The 22574-nt window shown below is 39.1% G+C and overlaps 1 protein-coding gene across 7 annotated transcripts in view; it reads left to right on the top strand.

The window, feature by feature from the left end:
* GABRB1 (gamma-aminobutyric acid type A receptor subunit beta1) overlaps positions 1-22574 on the top strand; it is a 438781-nt gene that overhangs the window by 182897 nt on the left and 233310 nt on the right. For all 7 annotated transcript variants that reach the window (XM_081590734.1, XM_081590754.1, XM_081590759.1 and 4 more), the window contains one exon: positions 6010-6230. In XM_081590734.1, the coding sequence (XP_081446860.1) occupies positions 6010-6230 (221 nt within the window). The remainder of the gene's footprint in view (positions 1-6009; positions 6231-22574) is intronic.

Raw genomic sequence — 22574 nt, 5'->3', positions numbered from 1 at the left:
AGTCAGATACTACTGAGCACCTGAACAACAACAACATAAATTTCCACTGAATGATTTCTTATTGCAAATAGAGTAAATTACTGCTTTAATTGGGAAACGTGTGATGTTTAGTCAATATTTATTGAAAACAGAGTGAGTTGTATAGAGCAAAGATCTCAGTACATGTGTATAGTTCTTTTTTTATAGGAAACAAAAGAGTTTCCAGAAAGGGAAAGGGAAAAGTACACACACACACACACACACACACACACACACTTAATTTATGCAGAGGTTACTCAAGTTGATGTTATTTTCTCCTTCCACTCTCCATTGTTTACTTACCACAAGAGTATTTTAATTATAACATTAGTTAATAGAATATTATTTGTCATTATAATCATTTGTGCTTTACAATAAGTTTTTCTTCATCACACATTAAAACTTCTTTTAATGAGGAGAATGTAGTGTAAGGATTTTGCCTCATAGTCTCATTGTGAGGAAATCCTCTGTGACACTCAAGAGAGCTGGAGGTTAATGAGTATTCAGCATGAGGAGTGAAACATGTAACCCATTGCTGGTCATGCTGATCCCAGTGACAATGTTTATAATAATGTATCTTGAGATAGTTATTGATTTTATTACATTGGCTGAATTACAAACAAGACCCAAACAAGACTTACAACACAGACAAGTGCTTATTTTCATGGTTACTGGGGTCCTTCTGCCTACAAGTTCTTTTATAAACATCTCTTTAAAAATAGTAATGCCTATGAAAATAAATATGTACGTTCCAAGTAGTTTGGAAGTATGATATTAATCTTTAAACAGCAGTGAACAATTTTGAAGATAATATATTTGTTTAGCATGCTAGTTTCTAAAATACCTGCACACTAATTTTCCTAAGCAATGTTTTCAATAAGCCAGTAAAATGCTATTATTTTTATTTCAGAAGTGAGACATTGGAGATAACAATGGGTTAAGTTAGTAGCTCATGGTTACATAGCTCTACAAGTGGTAGATTTTGGCATAAAGATGTTTTAGAATCTAAGGCTCAGAATCTGTCCAATCCATTGTACTCCAAAAAGGTATGATGTTTACAACTTGAAGAGGATGCAAATGAGAATGTTAGCAATTGAGAAGAGAAGTGTACATAACCCTGTGGGTTCCCTTTTTCTGTTAAGTGAAGGTAAGGTGGAAGGAAGTTTCAGACCTATAAAAGGGATATTGTATAGTTAATAGTGAAGAGCAAATGTCCTTGTCATTGAATAAGAAAGAATTAAATTATTGTAAGTTTGTTTCTGAGTAAACAATGTAAACATTCTTGAATATAGTGGTTAAAAGACATTGGAACTCATTGTCCAGAATAAATATTGAAGACAATATCATTTAGGATGTTTCAGAAATGCATTAATATCCATATAGGGATCTAGATGAAGTACAGTTTACCCAGATGTAAGACACGAGCAGAGTCAGTGAACCAGTGAAGTTGCTCAGTCGTGTCCGACTCTTTGCAATCCCATGGACTGTAGCCTACCATGCTCCTCCATCCATGGAAATTTCCAGACAACAGTACTGGAGTGGATTGCCATTTCCTTCTCCAGGGATCTTTCCGACCCGGGGATCAAACCCAGGTCTCCCGCATTGCAGGCAGAGCCTCTACCATTCAAGCCACCAGGAAAGCCTGAGCAGAGTCAATGTTTCTCAAATCAGTTCAGTCGCTCAGTCGTGTCCGACTCTTTGTGACCCCATGGACTGCAGCATGCCTGGCTTCCCTGTCCATCACCAACTCCCGGAGCCTACTCAAACTCATGTCCATCGCATTGGTGATGCCATCCAACCATCTCATCCTCTGTCGTCCCCTTCTCCTCCTCCCCTCAATCTTTCCCAGCATCAGGGTCTTTTCAAATCAGTCAGCTCTTCACATCAGGTGGCCAAAATATTGGAGTTTCAGCTTCACCATCAGTCCTTCCAGTGAACACTCAGGAATGATCTCCTTTAGGATGGACTGGTTGGATCTTCTTGTAGTCCAAGGGACTCCCAAGAGTTTTCTCCAACACCACAGTTCAAAAGCATCAATTCTTCAGTGCTCAGCTTTCTTCACCATCCAACTGTCACATCCATACATGACTACTGGAAAAACCATAGCCTTGACTATACGGACCTTTGTTGGCAAAGTAATGTCTCTGCTTTTTAATATGCTGTCTAGATTGGTCGTAACTTTTCTTCCAAGGAGCAAGCGTCTTTTAATTTCCTGGGCTTCCCTTGTGGCTCAGCTGGTTTCTCAAAGAGTTGTGTGTGTACATGTGTGTGTGTGTATATATTTATATATATATATATAACAATGGCAGTATACAGAGTTGTGCAGGAGTTATGTTGTGTTTTCTTAATTGTCGCTAATGCGTTCAGCTAAAGCTATTGACAGATAAACGTCCTTTAAAAGAAGTGAACCATCTTTTTTAATGATATTGGAACCCACAACTTAAGCCTTTATGATGTTACTGTGACCTCTTATTCTTTTAATGGACAATTTCCCTGGTGGCTCAGATGGTAAAGAGTCTGCCTACAATGCAGGGGACATGAGTTCCATCCCCAGGGTTGGGAATATGCCCTGGAGAAGGGAATGGCAACCCACTCCAGTATTCTTGCTTGGAGAATCCCATGGACAGAGGAGCCTGATGGGCTACAGTTCTTAGGGTGGTGAAGAGTCAGACAAGACTGAAGCAACTGAGCAAGCACACACACCACTCATGTCCGTTCTCAGGCCAAATGAGTATCTCCATACACATGTTCTACATAAACTACTTTTTACGACTGATAGACAAGTCATAATTTGCTAGAAAAACCCAGATAATGGAAACTGATAACCTTTATAAGGCAAACAACGCTATTCATTCAGAAGGTATTTGCAGTTTAGAGCACATCTTTTCCTTTTAAATGCACCCATTTTTAGTTATTATTTAACAAACATCAGTTCAGTTCAGTTCAGTTCAGTCGCTCAGTCGTGTCCGACTCTCTGCGACCCCATGAATTGCAGCACGCCAGGCCTCTCTGTCCATCACCAACTCCCGGAGTCTACCCAAACCCATGTTCATCGAGTCGGTGATGCCATCCAACCATCTCATCCTCTGTCGTCCCCTTCTCCTCCCGCCCCCAATCCTACCCAGCATTAGGGTCTTTTCCAATGAGTCAACCCTTCGCATGAGGTGGCCAAAGTATTGGAGCTTCAGCTTCAACATCAGACCTTCCAATGAACATCCAGGATTGATCTCTTTTAGGATGGATTGATTGGATCTCCTTTCAGTCCAAGAAACTCTCAAGAGTCTTCTCCAACACCACAGTTCAAAAGCATCAATTCTGCGGTGCTCAGCTTTCTTCACCGTCCAACTCTCACATCCATACATGACCACTGGAAAAACCATAGTCTTGACTAGACGGACTTTTGTTGGCAAAGTAATGTCTCTGCTTTTAAACATGGTATCTAGGTTGGCCATAACCTTCCTTCCAAGTAGTAAGCGTCTTTTAATTTCATGGCTGCAGTCACCATCAGCAGTGATTCTGGAGCCCAAAAAAGTAAAGTCTGACACTGTTTCCACTGTTTCCCCATCTATTTCCCATGGAGTGATGGGACCAGATGCCATGATCTTAGTTTTCTGAACGTTGAGCTTTAAGCCAACTTTTTCACTCTCCTCCTTCACCTTCATCAAGAGGCTCTTTAGTTCTTCTTCACTTTCTGCCATAAGGGTGGTGTCATCCGCATATCTGAGGTTATTGATATTTCTCCCGGCAATCTTGATTCCAGCTTGTGCTTCTTCCAACCCAGCGTTTCTCATGATGTACTCTGCATATAAGTTAAATAAGCAGGGTGACAATATACAGCCTTGACGTACTCCTTTTCCTATTTGGAACCAGTCTGTTGTTCCATGTCCACTTCTAGCTGTTGCTTCCTGACCTGCATACAGGTTTCTCAAGAGACAGGTCAGATGGTCTGGTATTCCCATCTCTTTCAGAATTTTCCACAGTTTATTGTGATCCACACAGTCAAAGGCTTTGGCATAGTCAATAAAGCAGAAATAGATGTTTTTCTGGAACTCTCTTGCTTTTTCGATGATCCAGCGGATATTGGCAATTTGATCTCTGGTTCCTCTGCCTTTTCTAAAACCAGCTTGAACATCTGGAAGTTCACGGTTCACGTATTGCTGAAGCCTGGCTTGGAGAATTTTGAGCATTACTTTACTAGCATGTGAGATGAGTGCAATTGTGCGGTAGTTTGAGCATTCTTTGGCATTGCCTTTCTTTGGGATTGGAACGAAGACTGACCTCTTCCAGTCCTGTGGCCACTGCTGAGTTTTCCAAATTTGCTGGCATATCGAGTGCAGCACTTTCACAGCATCACCTTTGAGGATTTGAAATAGCTCAACTGGAATTCCATCACCTCCACTAGCTTTGTTCGTAGTGATGCTTTCTAAGGCCCATTTGACTTCACATTCCATGATGTCTGGCTCTAGGTGAGTGATCACACCATCGTGATTATCTGGGTCGTGAAGATCTTTTTTGTACAGTTCTTCTGTGTATTCTTGCCACCTCTTCTTAATATCTTCTGCTTCTGTTAGGTCCATACCATTTCTGTCCTTTATCGAGCCTATCTTTGCATGAAATGTTCTTTTGGTATCTCTAATTTTCTTGTAGAGGTCTCTAGTCTTTCCCAATCTGTTGTTTTCCTCTATTTGTTTGCACTGATCGCTGAGGAAGGCTTTCTTATCTCTCCTTGCTATTCTTTGGAACTCTGCATTCAGATGAGAATATCTTTCCTTTTCTCCTTTGCTTTTCACTTCTCTTCTCTTCCCAGCTATCTGTAAGGCCTCCTCAGACAGCCATTTTGCTTTTTTGCATTTCTTTTCCATGGGGATTTTCTTGATCCCTGTCTCCTGTACAATGTCACGAACCTCTGTCCATAGTTCATCAGGCATTCTGTCTATCAGGTCTAGTCCCTTAAATCTATTTGTCACTTCCACTGTATACTCATAAGGGATTTGATCTAGGTCATATCTGAATGGTCTAGTGGTTTTCCCTACTTTCTTCAATTTAAGTCTGAATTTGGCAATAAGCAGTTCATGATCTGAGCCACAGTCTGCTCCCGGTCTTGTTTTTGCTGACTGTATAGAACTTCTCCATCTTTTGCTGCAAAGAATATAATCAATCTGATTTTGGTGTTGACCATCTGTTGATGTCCACGTGTAGAGTCCTCTCTTGTGTTGTTGGAATAGGGTGTTTGCTATTACCAGTGCGTTCTTGTGGCAAAACTCTATTAGCCTTTGCCCTGCTTCATTCTGTACTCCAAGGCCAAACCTGCCTGTTACACCAGGTGTTTCTTGACTTCCTACTTTTGCATTCCAGTCCCCTATAATGAAAAGGACATCTTTTTTGGGTGTTAGTTCTAGAAGGTCTTGTAGGTCTTCATAGAATCGTTCAACTTCAGCTTCTTCGGCGTTACTGGTCGGGGCATAGACTTGGATTACCGTGATATTGAATGGTTTGCCTTGAAAGCGAACAGAGATCATTCTGTCGTTTTTGAGATTGCATCCAAGTACTGCATTTCTGACTCTTTTGTTGACCATGATGGTTAACAAACATACTCCTTCAAAATAGTACTATAAATACAATGTCCAGGGGTAGATATCTGTGAACATAAATCTCTAAGTACAACTTCCCTTTACGGCCTTCTCCATGATTTCATGACCTTAACTTCAAACGTTAAAATTCAATTAAATGGATTTACTCTATATTGGTACAAATGCTTCTGCATGCTCTAGTACTTCTAACCTGTTGGTTGTCTTATACTTGGAGGTGCAACTCACAATATATTCAAATGTAACCTCATAGCAGATGTGCAGAATGCTGAGTGTCTGGGCATCCACAGTACCACATACTATCAGATTCTTAACAAAAAGGCTTTTAGCTGAAAATAATGATGATGATGATGATGATGGTAAAATTCTTCTTTTTTTTTTTTTTGTTTCCTTTCTTTTACAGGATTATACTCTCACCATGTATTTCCAGCAGTCTTGGAAAGACAAAAGGCTATCTTATTCTGGAATCCCACTAAACCTCACACTAGACAACAGGGTCGCTGATCAACTCTGGGTACCAGACACCTACTTTCTGAATGACAAGAAATCCTTTGTGCATGGGGTTACAGTGAAAAATCGCATGATCCGCCTGCATCCTGATGGAACCGTTCTCTACGGACTCCGGTAAAGAGCTTTGTGTTTCATATTTTATTGCTGTTGTGCATGTCCTTGTTTAACTTTTGCTTTTGGAAACAGGTAAATATGTGGACTCTCTAATCTTGATAATCAAATTATATTAAAGTTCAGAAAAATCTCTTTAGAACTATTTGAGCTAAAGATAGACAACTTTGTCCATCAAAGGTAAATGATTTGTCCTTATGTTTAAATAATAAACATAGTAATAGGAATATGTTTTTGTTAGACACATTTCACATCTAGTTTATTCTTGGTTACATCCTTTTTAGGCTGTTGCTTGATTATCTCAGGTCTATCCAGCCTCAGTGTTTTCTGGGTATTCTGTGTAGCTACTTGATTATGAAATTATTATGAATTGGGAAACAATATTCTGAATAAATTGGAAAATATTTTGTTGGTGACTCTGAGAAGATTCATAGTGATTTCATTTCCTTAAATTTATGTGTTTTCACTTTTTTTTTCATATATATGATCCACTTTAAGTTAATTGTTCTCTTATGAGGTAAGGGTTGATTTTCATCTGTTTTCCATATGGCTATCCAGTTATTCTAGTCCTACATATTGAAAAGTCTTTGCTGTTCGCATTAGATTGTGTTGGTACATTTGACAGGATGAGTGGGGTCGATTTTTAGGTCCTATTCTGTTCCTTTGTTCTCTTTGTCCATCCTTAGACAGTATCACATTATTTAATTACCATATCACACTATTTAATTATCATATCTATAAGCTAAGTCATGAAGTCATATAAGTCTTTCAATTTTATACTGACTGTTTAAGATTGTTTTGGGAATGCTAATACCTTTGCATCTCACTATATAACTTCTAGGATCAACTTCTCGATTTCTATCCAAAAAAGTCTGCTGGAATTATAATTGAGATTGTATTGAATCTCTACATCATTGCAGAGAGAATTGACAATTTAAAATTATGAAGCTTTTTAATCCACGAATATATCTTTATTTATTTATCTTTAATTTTTCTCAGCAATATTTTTCATAACACTGTGTTTGTTTATTTTTTTAAGAATCAAGTATAAAAGAGGTATTGTACACTGATAGAGGTCTATTACTAACCTTCATGTAGTTAAAAGTTTACTAAAACTTTTAGGCTACAATTCAAATAAGCTTCCAGTTTTACCAAAAAATATCTGAATTGTAACATATTATTGTAGGATATGAAGTGTGGTGGTTCTTTAACCTTTGTTGTCACCTTTTGTGATCCCTTTGAGAAGCTGATAAAATTCTCCTATTGTTTTAGAGTGGTCATAAGCCCCCTAAAATCCTTTTATATAGCATCAATGCCAAGCTAAAACTGTAGTTAAGGGCCAAAAGTCTACAATTAACGTGTATCTGATATCTGAAAACATATGCAAGTGAAAAGAATACATCTGTGATAAAACACTTGAACTTAACCTAATGGTTAGTTATTTAGTTGATAGCTTTGGTCTTCTTTTGCACAGTGACATAGTATCAGTTGATCTGGGCAAAATGATCTTTGGAATTTTCCCACCCTTTCAGTACCCAGTTCAGTTCAGTTCAGTTCAATCGCTCGGTCGTGTCCGACTCTTTGCGACCCCATGAATCGCAGCACGCCAGGCCTCCTTGTCCATCACCAACTCCCAGAGTTTACCCAAACTCATGTCATCGAGTTGGTGATGCCATCCAGCCATCTCATCCTCTGTCGTCCCCTTCTCCTCATGCCCCCAATCCTTCCCAGCATCAGGGCCTTTTCCAGTGCGTCAACTCTTCACATGAAGTGGCCAAAGTATTGGAGTTTCAGCTTCAACATCAGTCCTTCCAATGAACACCCCAGGAATGATCTCCTTTAGGATGGACTGGTTGGATCTCCTCACAATCCAAGGGACTCTCAAGAGTCTTCTCCAACGCCACAGTTCAAAAGCATCAATTCTGCAGCGCTTAGCTTTCTTTATATTCCAACTCTCACATCCATCCATGACTACTGGAAAAACTATAGCCTTGACTAGATGGACCTTTGTTGGCAAAATAATGTCTCTGCTTTTTAATATGCTGTCTAGGTTGGTCATAACTTTCCTTCCAAGGAGTAAGTGTCTTTTAATTTCATGGCTGCAGTCACCATCTGCAGTGATTCTGGAGCCCCCCAAAATAAAGTAAGCCACTGTTTCCACTGTTTCCCCATCTATTTCCCATGAAGTGATGGGGCCAGATGCCATGATCTTAGTTTTCTGAATGTTGAGCTTTAAGCCAACTTTTTCACTCTCCTCTTTCACTTTCATCAAGAGGCTTTTTAGTTCTTCTTCACTTTCTGCCATAAGGGTGGTGTCATCTGCATATGTGAGGTTATTGATATTTCTCCCAGCGATCTTGATTCCAGCTTGTGCTTCTTCCAGCCCAGCGTTTCTCATGATGTACTCTGTATATGTTAAATAAGCAGGGTGACAATACACAGCCTTGACGTACTCCTTCTCCTATTTCGAACCAGTCTGTTGTTCCATGTCCAGTTCTAACTGTTGCTTCCTGACCTGCATACAGGTTTCTCAAGAGGCAGGTCTGGTGGTCTGGTATTCCCATCTCTTTCAGAATTTTCCACAGTTTATTGTGATCCACACAGTCAAAGGCTTTTCAGTAACCAAGGAACTGTCAACTCCAGTTAAAAATCTCTGACCTAAAATCCTCTAAGAAAAAATGATGACATAAACTAACAAGTCTCTTGAATATATTGATATTACTACAGACAAAATCTACTAATGCAAGAGCCCAGTGGTAGTCATTAGTGATGGTCATACAATGGAAATCAGTTGTGATTTTTCTATTACCTATGTAGCTTCCATCCTATATAACTAAGATACTAAGTGATGAATTATCCTTATAAAGTTTTCTGGGAGAATAATTGTATAACCCATGACCCAACTTAGTAGGCCAATGGGTCACAATGTGTATATTCACTGTATGTGATTTTTCAACCATATATAAAAAGTTTTTTTTTTTTTTTTAAAAAAGCAACTAGATTTTTTGCAAGTAAGAATGTGGTTGGCATTCTTGGTTTACAGAGTCTCACTTTCAAATTTTTTCTAAATTATTGGCAGTCTCTACCAATGGCAATGCTGCAAAAGAAGAAAAATAATTGAGAACCATGAAGTTGAACATTTGAACCTCATTTTAAATTAAGAAAACTGAGGCCCAAAAGGGGAAAGCGCCTGATCTAAGGGACAACAAATGATAGAATTAGGATTAAAGTCCAGATCTTGATTCCCATAAGAATGGTGTGCTTTTCTCACCCCACTGTCTTTCAGATACACTTAAAGTCAATACCTTCTTCCAAGTTGCATAGCGTTGCTTTCTCCTCTTTGGAGCCAATCCATGACTTTGTAGCTAGGAGCCCAGCAACAGATCTCACAAAGAAAACACAAATCCTTCATCTATTACCTGGTCTCTGATCTCTTTCTGGCATCAGTTTTCTCCGTAAAAGCCTCACATGAGTTCTAATATTTTCCCCCTCCTCTGTCTTTCTATCTCTTCCCTCACAGATTAGGTTTTCTTTTCCCTGGAGGGTATAAATGTCCTGGAGAAACCATAAGGTATAACAAGGAAAACATGGCAATCTGGAGTCAGAGGATCAAAGTTGGGTTCATTCTCTGACTGCTTGACCCTAAGTTATAAACTGAGCCTTACTTAGTTTTATCAGGTGCAACAATGGGCTAATAACATCTGATTCATTATTGGGACGTTTTTATGAAATAATGAATATGTTAATATATGTAAATACTAAGCTATATTTCTTTAAAGTTATTGCCTGATATAGCCTTACGATGTTATAAGCCTTAGTGGAAAAGCTGTACAGTAAGGGTGTTTCTCTAACTCCTGCGTGTGTCAGTGACAGAGATACAGTTGTTCAATTAAGAAAGCAATCACTGAGTGCCTAGTATGTACAGTATACCTATTATTCTGTCCCTGGGAATAATTATCCAGAAACTGGGTAGAAATTTTTCACTGTGGCAGAGTGGAGGCACCTGGGACTTTGAGTCAAAGACACGTGGGGCCTGACTAGTTTGTACCCTTCAATAAGCTATTTCCTCTATGAGTTTCAGATTACTCAGCCTTAAAGAGACAGGGATTGAACAAAATCATCCCTAAATTCTCTTTCAAATCTCAATTTCATTGCTTCTGTGATTCTATATCATGGCTTATTCATTTTCAATCCTCTGATATAACATTTCCTAGGCTTAGACAGGACAATCTTCACTTTTCTCTTTGTAGTTGCCTTTTCAGGAATAATTGCCACTGTCACTTCCTAAGCCCATGCACCAGAAAATCCGTATAGTATGACATAGGTATTGACATAGTTATGACCATACCGATTCTAGAAAAGAATCAGGAGATTGAAACTTCTTGCCTTATCCATAAGTCCAGCTATGCTGCTGCTGCTGCTCTTAAGTCGCGTCAGTCATGTCCGACTCTGTGCCACCCCAGAGACGGCAGCCCACCAGGCTCCTCCATCCCTAGGATTCTCCAGGCAAGAATACTGGAGTGGGTTGCCATTTCCTCCTCTAGTGCATGAAAGTGAAAAGTGAAAGTGAAGTTGCTCAGTCATGTCCGACTCTTCGTGACCCCATGGACTGCAGCCTACCAGGCTCCTCCATCCATGGGGTTTCCCAGGCAAGAGTACTGGAGTGGGGTGCCATTGCCTTCTCCGAAGTCCAGCTATAGTCATCATGAATTGAGACCACGTATCACTGGGTTTTTTTTTAAGCAAGTATGGTGTCAGTGGGATTTTCTGAATGTACTTGAAAGGCCCTTTAATCAGGAATTCCAAAGTCATAAGACCATATCATTAAATGGAATCCACATTTTGTTATATTCAAACTCAATGTGAGATGCTATAACTTAGTTTATATAAAGACACAAGAATAGAGTTAGCTGTTTGCTATTTTTGTGAACCATGTCAAATCATATTTTACACACCAGAGATGGTACACAGTTCTGTAAAAACTCTAAAATAAGAGAGTGGTGTCTGAAGAGGTCTGGTGCTACTGTGCAACAAGCATTCAGCACAGAGAAGAAAACTACATTCTGTTGTGCTTCTTAAGCTCAGATTTCCCTTGCTGCAACAAAATGTGTCATACCAAAAAATAACCCTGCAATCATTATTACTTCCTCTTCCACTTTGCCAGGAATCCATATAAAGGATGGACGTCTGTGATGTGCTGTAAGATGTGGCAGGCGATGGGATTTATGTCCATGAGCAATGAGCCCTGCACCCTGCTCCTCTCAAGGCATATAATGTCACTTCCTTTCGTACTCAAAGTGGAGACGAAACATCAGCTGCCTCAATGTCACGCATCAAATCCTTAAAATTCTGTCTGTCCTCCCTTTCTTTCATTTAATTCTGACGAAGTTTCTCTCTTCTTTCTAAGGCTAATCTCTCCACCTCCACATTTAATCTTATTGTTGGATGCTCTTCAGATTTTGCTCTCTTCTTTATTAAATCTTCCCCTGCTGGCGCCTTCACGTCTCTTTTCTCTTCAAGCACGACTCCTCGAATAGCTTTGGTTTCCTCTATTTCCTCAACCTCCATCTATTCTGTAGTCTCCAAAGGCATGGCTGCCACCCATGTTCTGTTCTTAAAACATCTCTGTCAAAAATTACCAGAACTATTGCTCATTCTCAGTCTATAGTCTTGACCTCTCTGGATGATTTTTAAGAGTATTGATTGACCTTGACTTCAGAATTTCCAAGCACAAATTTTTTCATTATTCTTGTTCTTCTGTCTTTTTGGTGTTCTATCAATATTTTTTGTCTCTGGTTGTGAACTAGAGGCGTTCCTTGAATTTTGAGCAACTGGTTGCATTTAACAGCTTAAATACCTATAATATGAAATCATTGAGATTAGAAAAATATTTTTAATTGTTTGCCAAGCGTCTGTATGTGGAGGCTTGCCCTGGCAGTTATTACTGACATGACCCCTATTTTGCATTATCTGTTTTCCCTAAAATCAGCTCTTCATCCTTACCCAACTACTAACAAAAGACATCAGCCTCATAGTCAATAGACACAGATGTGTAGGCATCTTTGACTCTCGACTTCTTTTATGCCAAGATCCAATCTGTTGCTTCCTCTCTATCTAGATCATTGCCATGTCCAAACCACTTCCATCACCTCAGTTAACAGCTCCACTCTCTGTTACACCCTGGCCAATTTCCTATTTTAATTTTACTTGTTCTCATCATTTTCATCATATTCTTCCTACCGTGCATGTCAGATCATATCAATCCCACATTAAAAAAAAAAGATAAAAATGAACCAAAAATATCTCTGCAGTCCCCATAAAATTAAGTTTTCATTCTACTGTCTGGAAGCTGAGACCCTCTGCATATGACCAAAATGTCTTTCAAACATTTCCTTTCTTTATGAAGCCTAAACTTTTATAAAACAACTTATTTCTCTAAACACATCTAGTGCATTTCAAATTCACATAGATCCCAAATTTTTTATAGATCATACTTATACTGAAACTACTAGTTCTTGACTTGAAATTCACACTTAACTGGGCATCCTGTATTTCATGTGGCAACCCTCCAGCCCTCCTGAAATGTCCTCTCTTCTTTATTCCCACATAGCTTCCCCTACTCCACCACTTTCTCATCTCTCTTCTTTCCTTAGGAGCCTCTTTCAAACCCCATTTTTTTCACAAGGACTTTTACAGTATTCTCAACCAGATAAAAACTTGTTCTCATCTGATACCTTACTTCACTTTAATCTCCTAGAGGCCCATGAGATTTATAACTCTCTTAGAATATATTATCCTCCGTGTCTTAGAGTTATTTTCCTGTGATGCAAACAAGATTGTGTATTTGTTGAAAATGTAAACTGTATTTCTTTCACCTTTGCATCCTCTTTCTCAAACCAAATAAATGTTTGAAAAATTGAAATGAAAATTTGTAGGATGCAGTGACTTAACTCACAATAGTGGTCAGATGCAACATTTCCTATGTCTAAATGATGGCTTTTAACCAAAGAGCCATTATCACTATTAATGACCAGATGTGTTCTGCCTCTTGTCCAAACAAGATCCAGCTGGCTGAAAAGCACAGATTGTCTCCAAGGTCTTGCCCTGTGGGTGCTGAAAGATTGTGTTTATCTTTCCTCAAAGATGGAAGGCATGGAACAACCTAATTCTCAGAAGACACTTAGTGGTATATTTAACTGCCTTAAAATGCTCTTTGCCTCCCTCTCCTAACCCTTGCCTTGGCTTTTCTTTCAGACTCCCACAATGTTATTTTCCTGCATCTCTTATCAAAGGTGACCTTTCAAGGGCTACATGAGAATGAGGAATGGAAGGGGTAGTTTAAAGTCTTCCAGCTCAGTGTTGGCACACACTGAGACTCCATACGTTGCAGAGTGTGTATGTGGGCTTGTGTGCACCCACCGTAAGCACATACAGAGTAGGATGTGCATGTTACATCATTCTAACTAATACTGATAACAGCTGTATCAGGAATTCAATGAATACCCAAGTATATCAATAATTGAAATTATGCTATACATCAAGCCCTGTGCTAAGTGCTCTACCTATATTGTCATATTTAATCTTTACCATAACACTAAGAACTTTGTACTATTATTATTTTAACTTTACAGATATCAACAGTAGGAGAGCGAACCTAATTTTTCCTGTCTCATAATGTGTTATTAACTTTTTAAAAGCAGGTCCAAACATGCACACACCTTGCATTTGTCTGGTAAATTTATCTAAATTTTCTTTTGCTCTGCATGTTTCCTATTCCTTTATTTTCTCCCTAGAAAGTTTTTTTCTTGAAGAACTGTGCTGTTTTTTGTGATTGTTTCCGCTTGTTGTACATGTGTTCTTTTATGCCCCATCAGTTCAGTTCAGTCACTCAGTCGTGTCCGACTCTTTCCGACCCCATGAATCACAGCACGCCAGGCCTCCCTGTCCATCACCAACTCCCAGAGTTTACCCAAACTCATGTCCATCAGTCGGTGATGCCATCCAGCCATCTCATCCTCTGTCATCCCCTTCTCCTCCTGCCCCTAATCCTTCCCAGCATCAGGGTCTTTTCCAATGAGTCAGCTCTTTGCATCAGGTGGCCAAAGTATTGGAGTTTCAGCTTCAACATCAGTCCTTCCAAAGAACACCCAGGACTGATCTCCTTTAGGATGGACTGGTTGGCTCTCCTTGTAGTCCAAGGGACTCTTAAGAGTCTTCTCCAACACCACAGTTCAAAAGCATCAATTCTTCGGAGGTTAGCTTTCTTCACAGTCCAACTCTCACATCCATGCATGACTACTGGAAAAACCATTGTCTTGACTAGATGGACCTTTGTTGGCAAAGTAATGTCTCTGCTTTTTAATATGCTATCTAGGTTGGTCATAACTTTCCCCATGTATGAGGCTTAATCAGATTCAGATTAGTTATTTTGTTGTGCTTTGGTGAGACTGCTTCATAAGCCAGGCGTATTATGTACTTTTATCAGAAGACACAAAATGCCTGCCTGTCACTGTTTTTGTGATGTGAATGAACTTTGATATGCTGATTTAGGCAGTGACAACCTGATGTATCCATTATCAAACCTCTGTTAATTTTATATAACAGTATTTGTTTGCTAGGGCTGCTGTAACAAAATGAGTGACTTAGAAATTTATTGTCTCAAAGTTTTGGCATCAGAAGTGTTGTTTCCTATCAAGGGCTGTGAGAGATGGATCTACTCCAGGTCCCTCGCCTTGGCATACAGATGCCCGACTTCCACCGGTGTCACTTCCTTCTGGTCCCACCGCGTGTCCTTTTTCCTATAAGGATGTCACCAGTCATATTGGATTAGGGCTTACCCTAGTGATCTACTTTAATTTGACTACCTCCGTAAAGACCTTATCTCCAAATAAGGTCACACTCTGAGGTCCTGGGGATTAGGGCTTCAACATACAAAATTACGGGGACACGATGCAGCCCATAACAGTAACAGTTGTAGCAGCCACTGATAATCTTTGCCCAAACCTATTTAGAGCTTACATAATGACAATATTCTACCACTCTTTCCTTATTTATTAACTTGATTATTCTCTAAAGAACTTCCTCTCACCAACTGTTTGACGGTCTGGAAGTCAAGTTGGTTCAGTGAAGGTAGGATCAATGCTTGATGGCTCCTTTTATTTAGCAGTTTTCAAAACAAGTAATTTCTCTAAAACTCCCCACACATGACCACTAGGTGTGGTGATTTGTTGTTTGTGTGTTCATCACTATGAAGTCACTGGTAATAACAAGTATGTCTGTATCAGTCCACTGCAGCTATTGTTATTTTTGATCCTGTTTGTCTTACCTTCGGCCAGCAGCAGCCCCTTCGAGTTGGCACCTGCATTCTTTCAACATGACCTCAATAGTCGTGGATAGCTTCCTTGCCTTCTGGCACATCGGCTTGTATTGATCATTCTATGTCCCAGAAGAGGATAAAATACATCAGGAGTTCATATTGATGTTTCTAATTCAAATTTAGAATTTCAGGGCTTTTATTCAGCCTCTTTGATTTTATTTTTTGTTTCTTTTTTCTTCATTGAACACATTGATTCTTAATGTAATAACATGATTATTTACTTTGTCCTGCTATTTGTAATTATATCTATATATGTATGAAAATGAAAGTTGCTCACTTATGTCCGACTCTTTGCAACCCCATAGACTGTAGCCCACCAAGCTCGTCTGTCCATGGAATTCTCGAGACAAGAATACTGGAGTGGGTAGCCATTCCCTTCACCAGAGGATTTCCCACCAGAGGATCTTCCCAACCCGGGTCTCCTGCATCGCAGGCAGATTTTTTTACCATCTGTGAATAGCTAATAGTATGTATAGTAGCTTTTAAACAGAAATATCAATTGTTACTGTCCTGTATTTAGCATTTTTTCCTGAAGATCATTTCTAGGAAGACAGTTGTCCATAGAAGATGCTTTTGTTCCTTGCCATCGTAGAAATGAAAATAATTAGAGGGGGCACACAGCATAAATGGGAATAGCTCTGCTAAGTGTGTGCGCTTTATGAAATGTGCGCAGCTTTGTCGGGTTCTCTCACACATACCAATGACTCCAAATTCCAAAGAGATGCTTCTTAAGCTTGAGGTTTCAGAAATGAATCAAATGTTTGCCCAAAACTTGTGGCCCGATGGGGATTGTGAGAACTCCGTTGCTGTATTTGCTTACTAGCTCTACTCTGAATCGATTTTTGTGATGTTCTTGACACTCCCTGACCATGAGCTGTGCATGAGAGTAAAATCAATGGCTACGCTTAATGAATATAAAAGAAAAACAGGGTTTCCAACTACTCCTTGCGGGATCATCTCTTCCTGCCTTGTTTTTCATGATAAAGCCAAGTGAAAATTAGAAGCAATTATCTTGATAATACAGATTCAAAAAAAACCCACTACTATTGATTTTTAAAGCAGTTTGGGGGTCCTAAATGTTTCATATTAACTTTCTATATTGATTGTACGCCCTGAAAAAAATATCTCTTTCTTATAGACTTTCTGTGTGGAGACCATTATGATTACATTCCAGACTCCTGGGTAGATCACACAGGGCTGACTGTGAGATAGGTTGGGAAAAAACACTGTTGAGTCAACTTCAGGGAATAAATATTTGGGCTGATGCAGTGTTTGCAGAGGAGGACTGGTGATATTGACAAATGCATTCTGTTAAGAGAAAGAAATGTGTTACTTCAAATGGAAGAGAGAAAAAGCAGGGCATGCATAAAGAACAGGTAGCTCACTTTATTAGAAGGAATGCCTGCAGACTCTATAATTCCCAACAAGGAAGGCAGTATTATTATTCCCCTCACAATGTGGTTGATTTATATTTTAGAATTTCATCAGTGGAGTACAGAGAAAGCTATTTAAAATGTTCTCCAGTGAATAGGCTGTTATTTTTGCCTCTCAAAGTTTTTATTTTTAATACTCTTTATTCACTTATATATGAAAATCTTTATGATTCAGTGATTTTTGTTGGGATCTCCTTTTTAATGAATATGGTATTATGACTAATTCAAATACTAAACGAGCAACTTAAATAATTATACACTACTGATACTATTTTGTGGTCATGTGACCTGTGGATATGCCATTATGATTAAACCTCCATCATTAAATTGATGGAAAAGATTAAGTAAAAACAGTGACCATAAATTATCTAAAAAAGAACTACATCTCCTCAAAGTCTCAATCTATTAATGTGGAATAATGTTAAATGTATATGCTCAGGAAAGAAGGAAAAATGAAAGAAAGAATGAAGGAAAGGGGAAGGAAGAAAGGAAAGATGATAAGGGTAGGTGGGAGGTTGGAAAGGGAGACAAAAAAGGCAAGCAAAACCAAATATCTTAGAAATATGTCATGAACTTAAGATCTTTGCTATAATGTTACCAATGACACCATTTCCAAGAATGGTGGAATATTAGACTTTGACAATCACGCTTCATTTACTTTGGAATTTTCTACCTGGTTTCTTCTATTCTCTTCTCTTAATTCTATCCTGCAGCCCATTAGCAGATTTTTTTTTTTTTTTTAATAAAGCACCATTGTGTAACACCTCTCTCTTGCTCAGGAACTTATTCACTTCCAGTTACCCACCACACCAAAGCTTCTCTCCAGATACTCGTGACACTTTACAATTAGATTACCCTTGCCATACAGCCTCATTGAAGATCTTGCCCAACCATGAAGCTTTATACTGCAGTGTGGGCTTCATTTCACTTTCCCTAATTATTAGACTGATTCTTATTTCCTAGCCTCTGGTCAGTTGTTCCCCTTCTTTTTAACTCAACAATGAAAAGTATTTCCCTTTATTTTTAACTGTATATTGCTCATAGTCCAAGACCCAATTGAGAGATCACTTTTTTCTTAAAATCTTCTCTATTTTAACCCTCATAGGTCTTCTTCTCCATAGTTATACAAACCTTGGCAGCTACTGCTGCTAAGTCACTTCTCCAGGCAAGAACACTGGAGTGGGTTGCCATTTCCTTCTCCAATGCATGAAAGTGAAAAGTGAAAGTGAAGACGCTCAGTCGTATCCGACTCTTAGCGACCCCATGGACTGCAGCCTACCAGGCTCCTCCGTCCATGGGATTTTCCAGCCAACAATACTGGAGTGGGTTGCCATTGCCTTCTCCACAGACCTTGGAACCTATTTCAATATAGCGATTATGAAATGTCCTCTCCAATTATCCATTGTTTCACATGCGTTAATCTCATCTCCCCCCAAGCTGTGTAATATTTTTTTAAATAGTCCACTTTTTATATTTGTTTCCCCACAGTGCATACAACAGTTAGCATATACTGAGGTGGCTCAGTGGTAAAGAATCTGCCTGCCAATGCAGGAGACTCGGGTTCTATCCCTGAGTCAGGAAGATCCCATGGAGAAGGAAATGGCAATCTACTCCAGTATTCTTGCTTGGGAAATCCCATGGACTGGCAGAAGAGTCTGGCGGGCTACAATCCATGGGGTTGCAGAAGAGTTGGACACGAATTAAACGACATCAGACCAAATGGTACACTTACCATTTTACTTATTTATTTTTAAACCTCAATCTTGCTCTTAACGATATATCTCCCTAACTATGGTTTTTGTGTAGTCAGGTTTGCTAAATTTTAAGGAGAAAGCTTACCCCTTATATGAAACAGTATGAAAATGAAATCTTTACATGAGAAAGGTTAATTCTAATGCTTAAGATTCTGCTGTACCTCATGTGTAGAGGACATCTGGCTAAGAGTGAGTGTAAAGCATGTTGAGATATGAGGAATATATACAATATAATGGGTGATATTTATTTTCTTATTGCCAACCAATAAGTATGTGCCTGGATGTTTTCTCTCCAGAATATTTCTTTTAGAAAGCTATATGTTTAGTCCATTCTAAGAAAATATTCAAAGTATTTTCACAACTTGTCTTTAGGAATTTAATTTGAATCCTTGTCTAAATTTAAAGTAGTAGCAAATCATTACCTTGAAGGTGATTATTAGAAATAAATAAGAGTTGGAAATAAGTGAAAGTGGGTCTTCCCTTGTGGCTCAGCTGGTAAAGAATCCACCTGCAATGTGGGAGACCTGTGTTCGATCCCTGGGTTAGGAAGATGCCCTGGAGAAGGGAAAGGCTAAAAGTAGTAGCAAATCATTACCTTGAAGGTGATTATTAGAAATAAATAAGAGTGGGAAATAAACGTGAACAATATTGTTGGTCAAAGCTGGGTGATACACACACATAACTAATTTTTCTTGTATTTCATTAAATAGCTCTAAGTAGCTATATTCCAAATGAGAATTGAAAAGTGTTTTTAGCTAAGGAAGTACACAAGTCAAATAATATTGTATTTCATCAATGGGATCAATTTTTTTGAACTTTTAATTTTATATTGCAGTGGTAAGGAACACACCTGCCAGTGCAGGAGACATAGGAGACTTGGGTTTGATCCCTGGGTCGGGAAGATCTTCTGGAGGATGGCATGGCAACCCACTCCAATATTCTTGCCTGGAGAATCCCATGGACAGAGGAGCCTGGTGGGCTATGGTTGATAGGGTTGCAAAGAGTTGGACATGACTGAAGTGACTTAACGCGGACACGCATAGCCGATTAACAATGTTATGACAATTTAAAGTGAACAGCAAAGAAACTCAGCCATATATATGTACATGTAGTCATTCACTCCCAAACTCTTCTCCTATCCAGGCTGCCACATAACACTGAGTAGAGTTCCCTGTGCTATACACTAGGATCTTGTTGGTTATCCATTTTAAATATAGCAGTGTGAACATGTCAATCACAAACTCCCTAACTATATCCATAGGATCATTTTAAGAGTCTAAACTTATCTGTATTTTTTATACTTATTCTTTTCTTCCCCAGTAGCTCAGGTAGTAAAGAATCAGCCTGCAATGCAGGAGACCCCAGTTCAATTCCTGAGTCAGGATGATCCATTGGAGAAGGGACAAGCTACCCACTCCAGTATTCTTGGGCTTCCCTGGTGGCTCAGCTGGTAAAGAATCTGCCTGCAATGCAAGAGACTGGGGTTCGATCCCTGGGTTGGGAAGATCCCCTGGAGAAGGGAAAAGCTATCCACTCCAGTATTCTGGCCTGGAGAATTCCATGGACTATATAGTCCATGGGGTTGCAAAGAGTCAGACACGACTGAGTAATTTTCACTTGCACACTTTCATACACATTCCTTAGCTCACTTGATGTAATATGACCAGAACCAGATAGAACTATTCAACTTCTACCTTACTTCTATCCAATCAGATAAGATAACTACTAGAAATAGCAACTGTTCTAACAGAAATACAGGGTTCAGCACAAGGTCAGGTCTCATCTAGGCTATTTTTTTCAGTCCTCAATAATTCATTCCGAGAACAGCATTGTCAATCCAGAGAAACAGAACTAGGATGGCAAAGGCCTTGGTACTCTGTCAATATGCAGATAATGAGGTTTAAATATGCTTTAAAGGTTATCACTCTTAGATCTTTTTATCTTCAAAGCTATAGATGAGATGTTAATATAGTCATTTGTGTTTAAAAATGTAAAAACACAGAAACTACGGTTTTAAATAATATGTGAAGAAAACAGGAGGAAAATGTAGAAGGAACTAGGGAGGGAACTCATTTCACCCACGCTGAAAATAAGCCTAGATAGGGAACAAATATAACACACCTGAAGTATTTGAAAATCTGCTATTTCAAAGAAAGCTTAAATTTACCATGTATTGCTTCCAACAGAAGATCAATGGCCAACATGTGAAACTTTCAAGGAACATGTCAGTTCTATTCGCCTACCTTTGTGAGCCTGTGTGGAAAAAGTCCACTGTAAGTGTTTATCTTATATTCAAAAATGGAATTAATGCCATGTTACTAGTACCTCTTCAGAAGTAGGTAGGCTAGTGGAAGGAAAAGACCTTGAACTTTAGAATCAGAAGAACAAGCCTTATCGTTTACCGATTGCATGCCTTAGGACCACTTACCCAACCTCTTTGAATCTCTTAACTTCTTCATTTATAAAATGTCTGTGGTGGTACATCTTGCAGATTTTTGTGAGAATGAATATGTAAGGTGATACAAACAGTGTGTTTTTTTGTGTGTGTGTCTATTTTGTTTTCCTCTTTCCCTTTTCTCACACCAGCGTCTCCATTACTAAAAATGTTTAGACAGAGCTAAAATACAGAGCTAAAATAGAGTATAAATACATGTCAAAGATACTACAAATGGGGTTCCACCCTGAATGTGAGATTGATTAAGTGGATTACTAGGTGTATTATAACTCCACATTGCTACAGAACTAAGGGAAGCATTATTCATAGAGATTAAAAGCATGGGTGCTGGAGACATGCAGTCCTTGGATAGAATCATGTACTTCTCCTCACTATTTGAGCTTGGACATGTCAGTCTATGCCTATGCCACAGTTTACCCAATAGAATTATAATATTTCTAATTGGGCATGATTGCTGATATAATTAAATGAGAAATGCATTTAAAATGCATAACAAAGGGCTTGTCATATAGTAAGCACTCAATGAAAGTGAAAGTGGCTCAGTCATGTCTGACTCTTTGCAACCCATGGACTGTAGCCTGCCAGGCTCCTCTGTCGGTGGAATTCCCCAGGCCAGAATACTGGGGAAGATAGCTGTTCCCTTCTCCAGGGCATCCTCCCAACCCAGGGATCAAACCCAGGTCTCCTGCATTGCGTCTGACCCACCAGGGAAGTACAAGAATACTGGAGTAGGTAGTCTATCCCTTCTCCAGGAGATCTTCCCCACCCAGGAATTGAACTGGGGTCTTCTGCCTCTGTAAAGATGGATTCTTTACCAGCTGAGCTACCAGGGAAGCCTGAAGCATTCAGTAAATGGTATCTATTCCTATGCAGGTTCTTTACCACTAGCGCCACCTGGGAAGCCCATTCCTAGCCTTAGGGACTGCTCCATGGGCTAAGAACCTATCTCTTTAAAGTCTTGTCCCATTTCCTTGGGAGATGCTGCTGCTTTTGTGATTAAAGGGAAAACTCTTTCATGGCCCTAATAGAATCATTTGGATTAACTTTAGTGCTATCTAGTCCTGGCCCTTTAGAATCTAGGTTTGTTCAAACTGGACAATGAAGAGGCATTTCATTCTTTTCTATGCTCTGAGTTTTTTGAGTCATTGGATTAGTGGAGCCAGAGAAGAATGAAGCCATTATCTTCATGCAGGAAACTGTTATTGCTCATTATTTTCAAGTATTATGTACTTTCCTCTTTTGTGTCACAGGATAATTCTGTACCAAGGATACTGTATGTGCTGAAAATATAGAGTCACTTTTATTCACCCCATATAAAAAGGCAATGAG

The sequence above is a fragment of the Giraffa tippelskirchi genome, chromosome 1, assembly GCF_054371585.1.
Source record: "Giraffa tippelskirchi isolate mGirTip1 chromosome 1, T2T-mGirTip1v1.2.pri, whole genome shotgun sequence".
Lineage (NCBI taxonomy): Eukaryota > Metazoa > Chordata > Mammalia > Artiodactyla > Giraffidae > Giraffa > Giraffa tippelskirchi.
The sequence above is the reverse complement of the archived record's forward strand: the minus strand, read 5'-3'. Positions and strand labels throughout refer to the sequence as shown.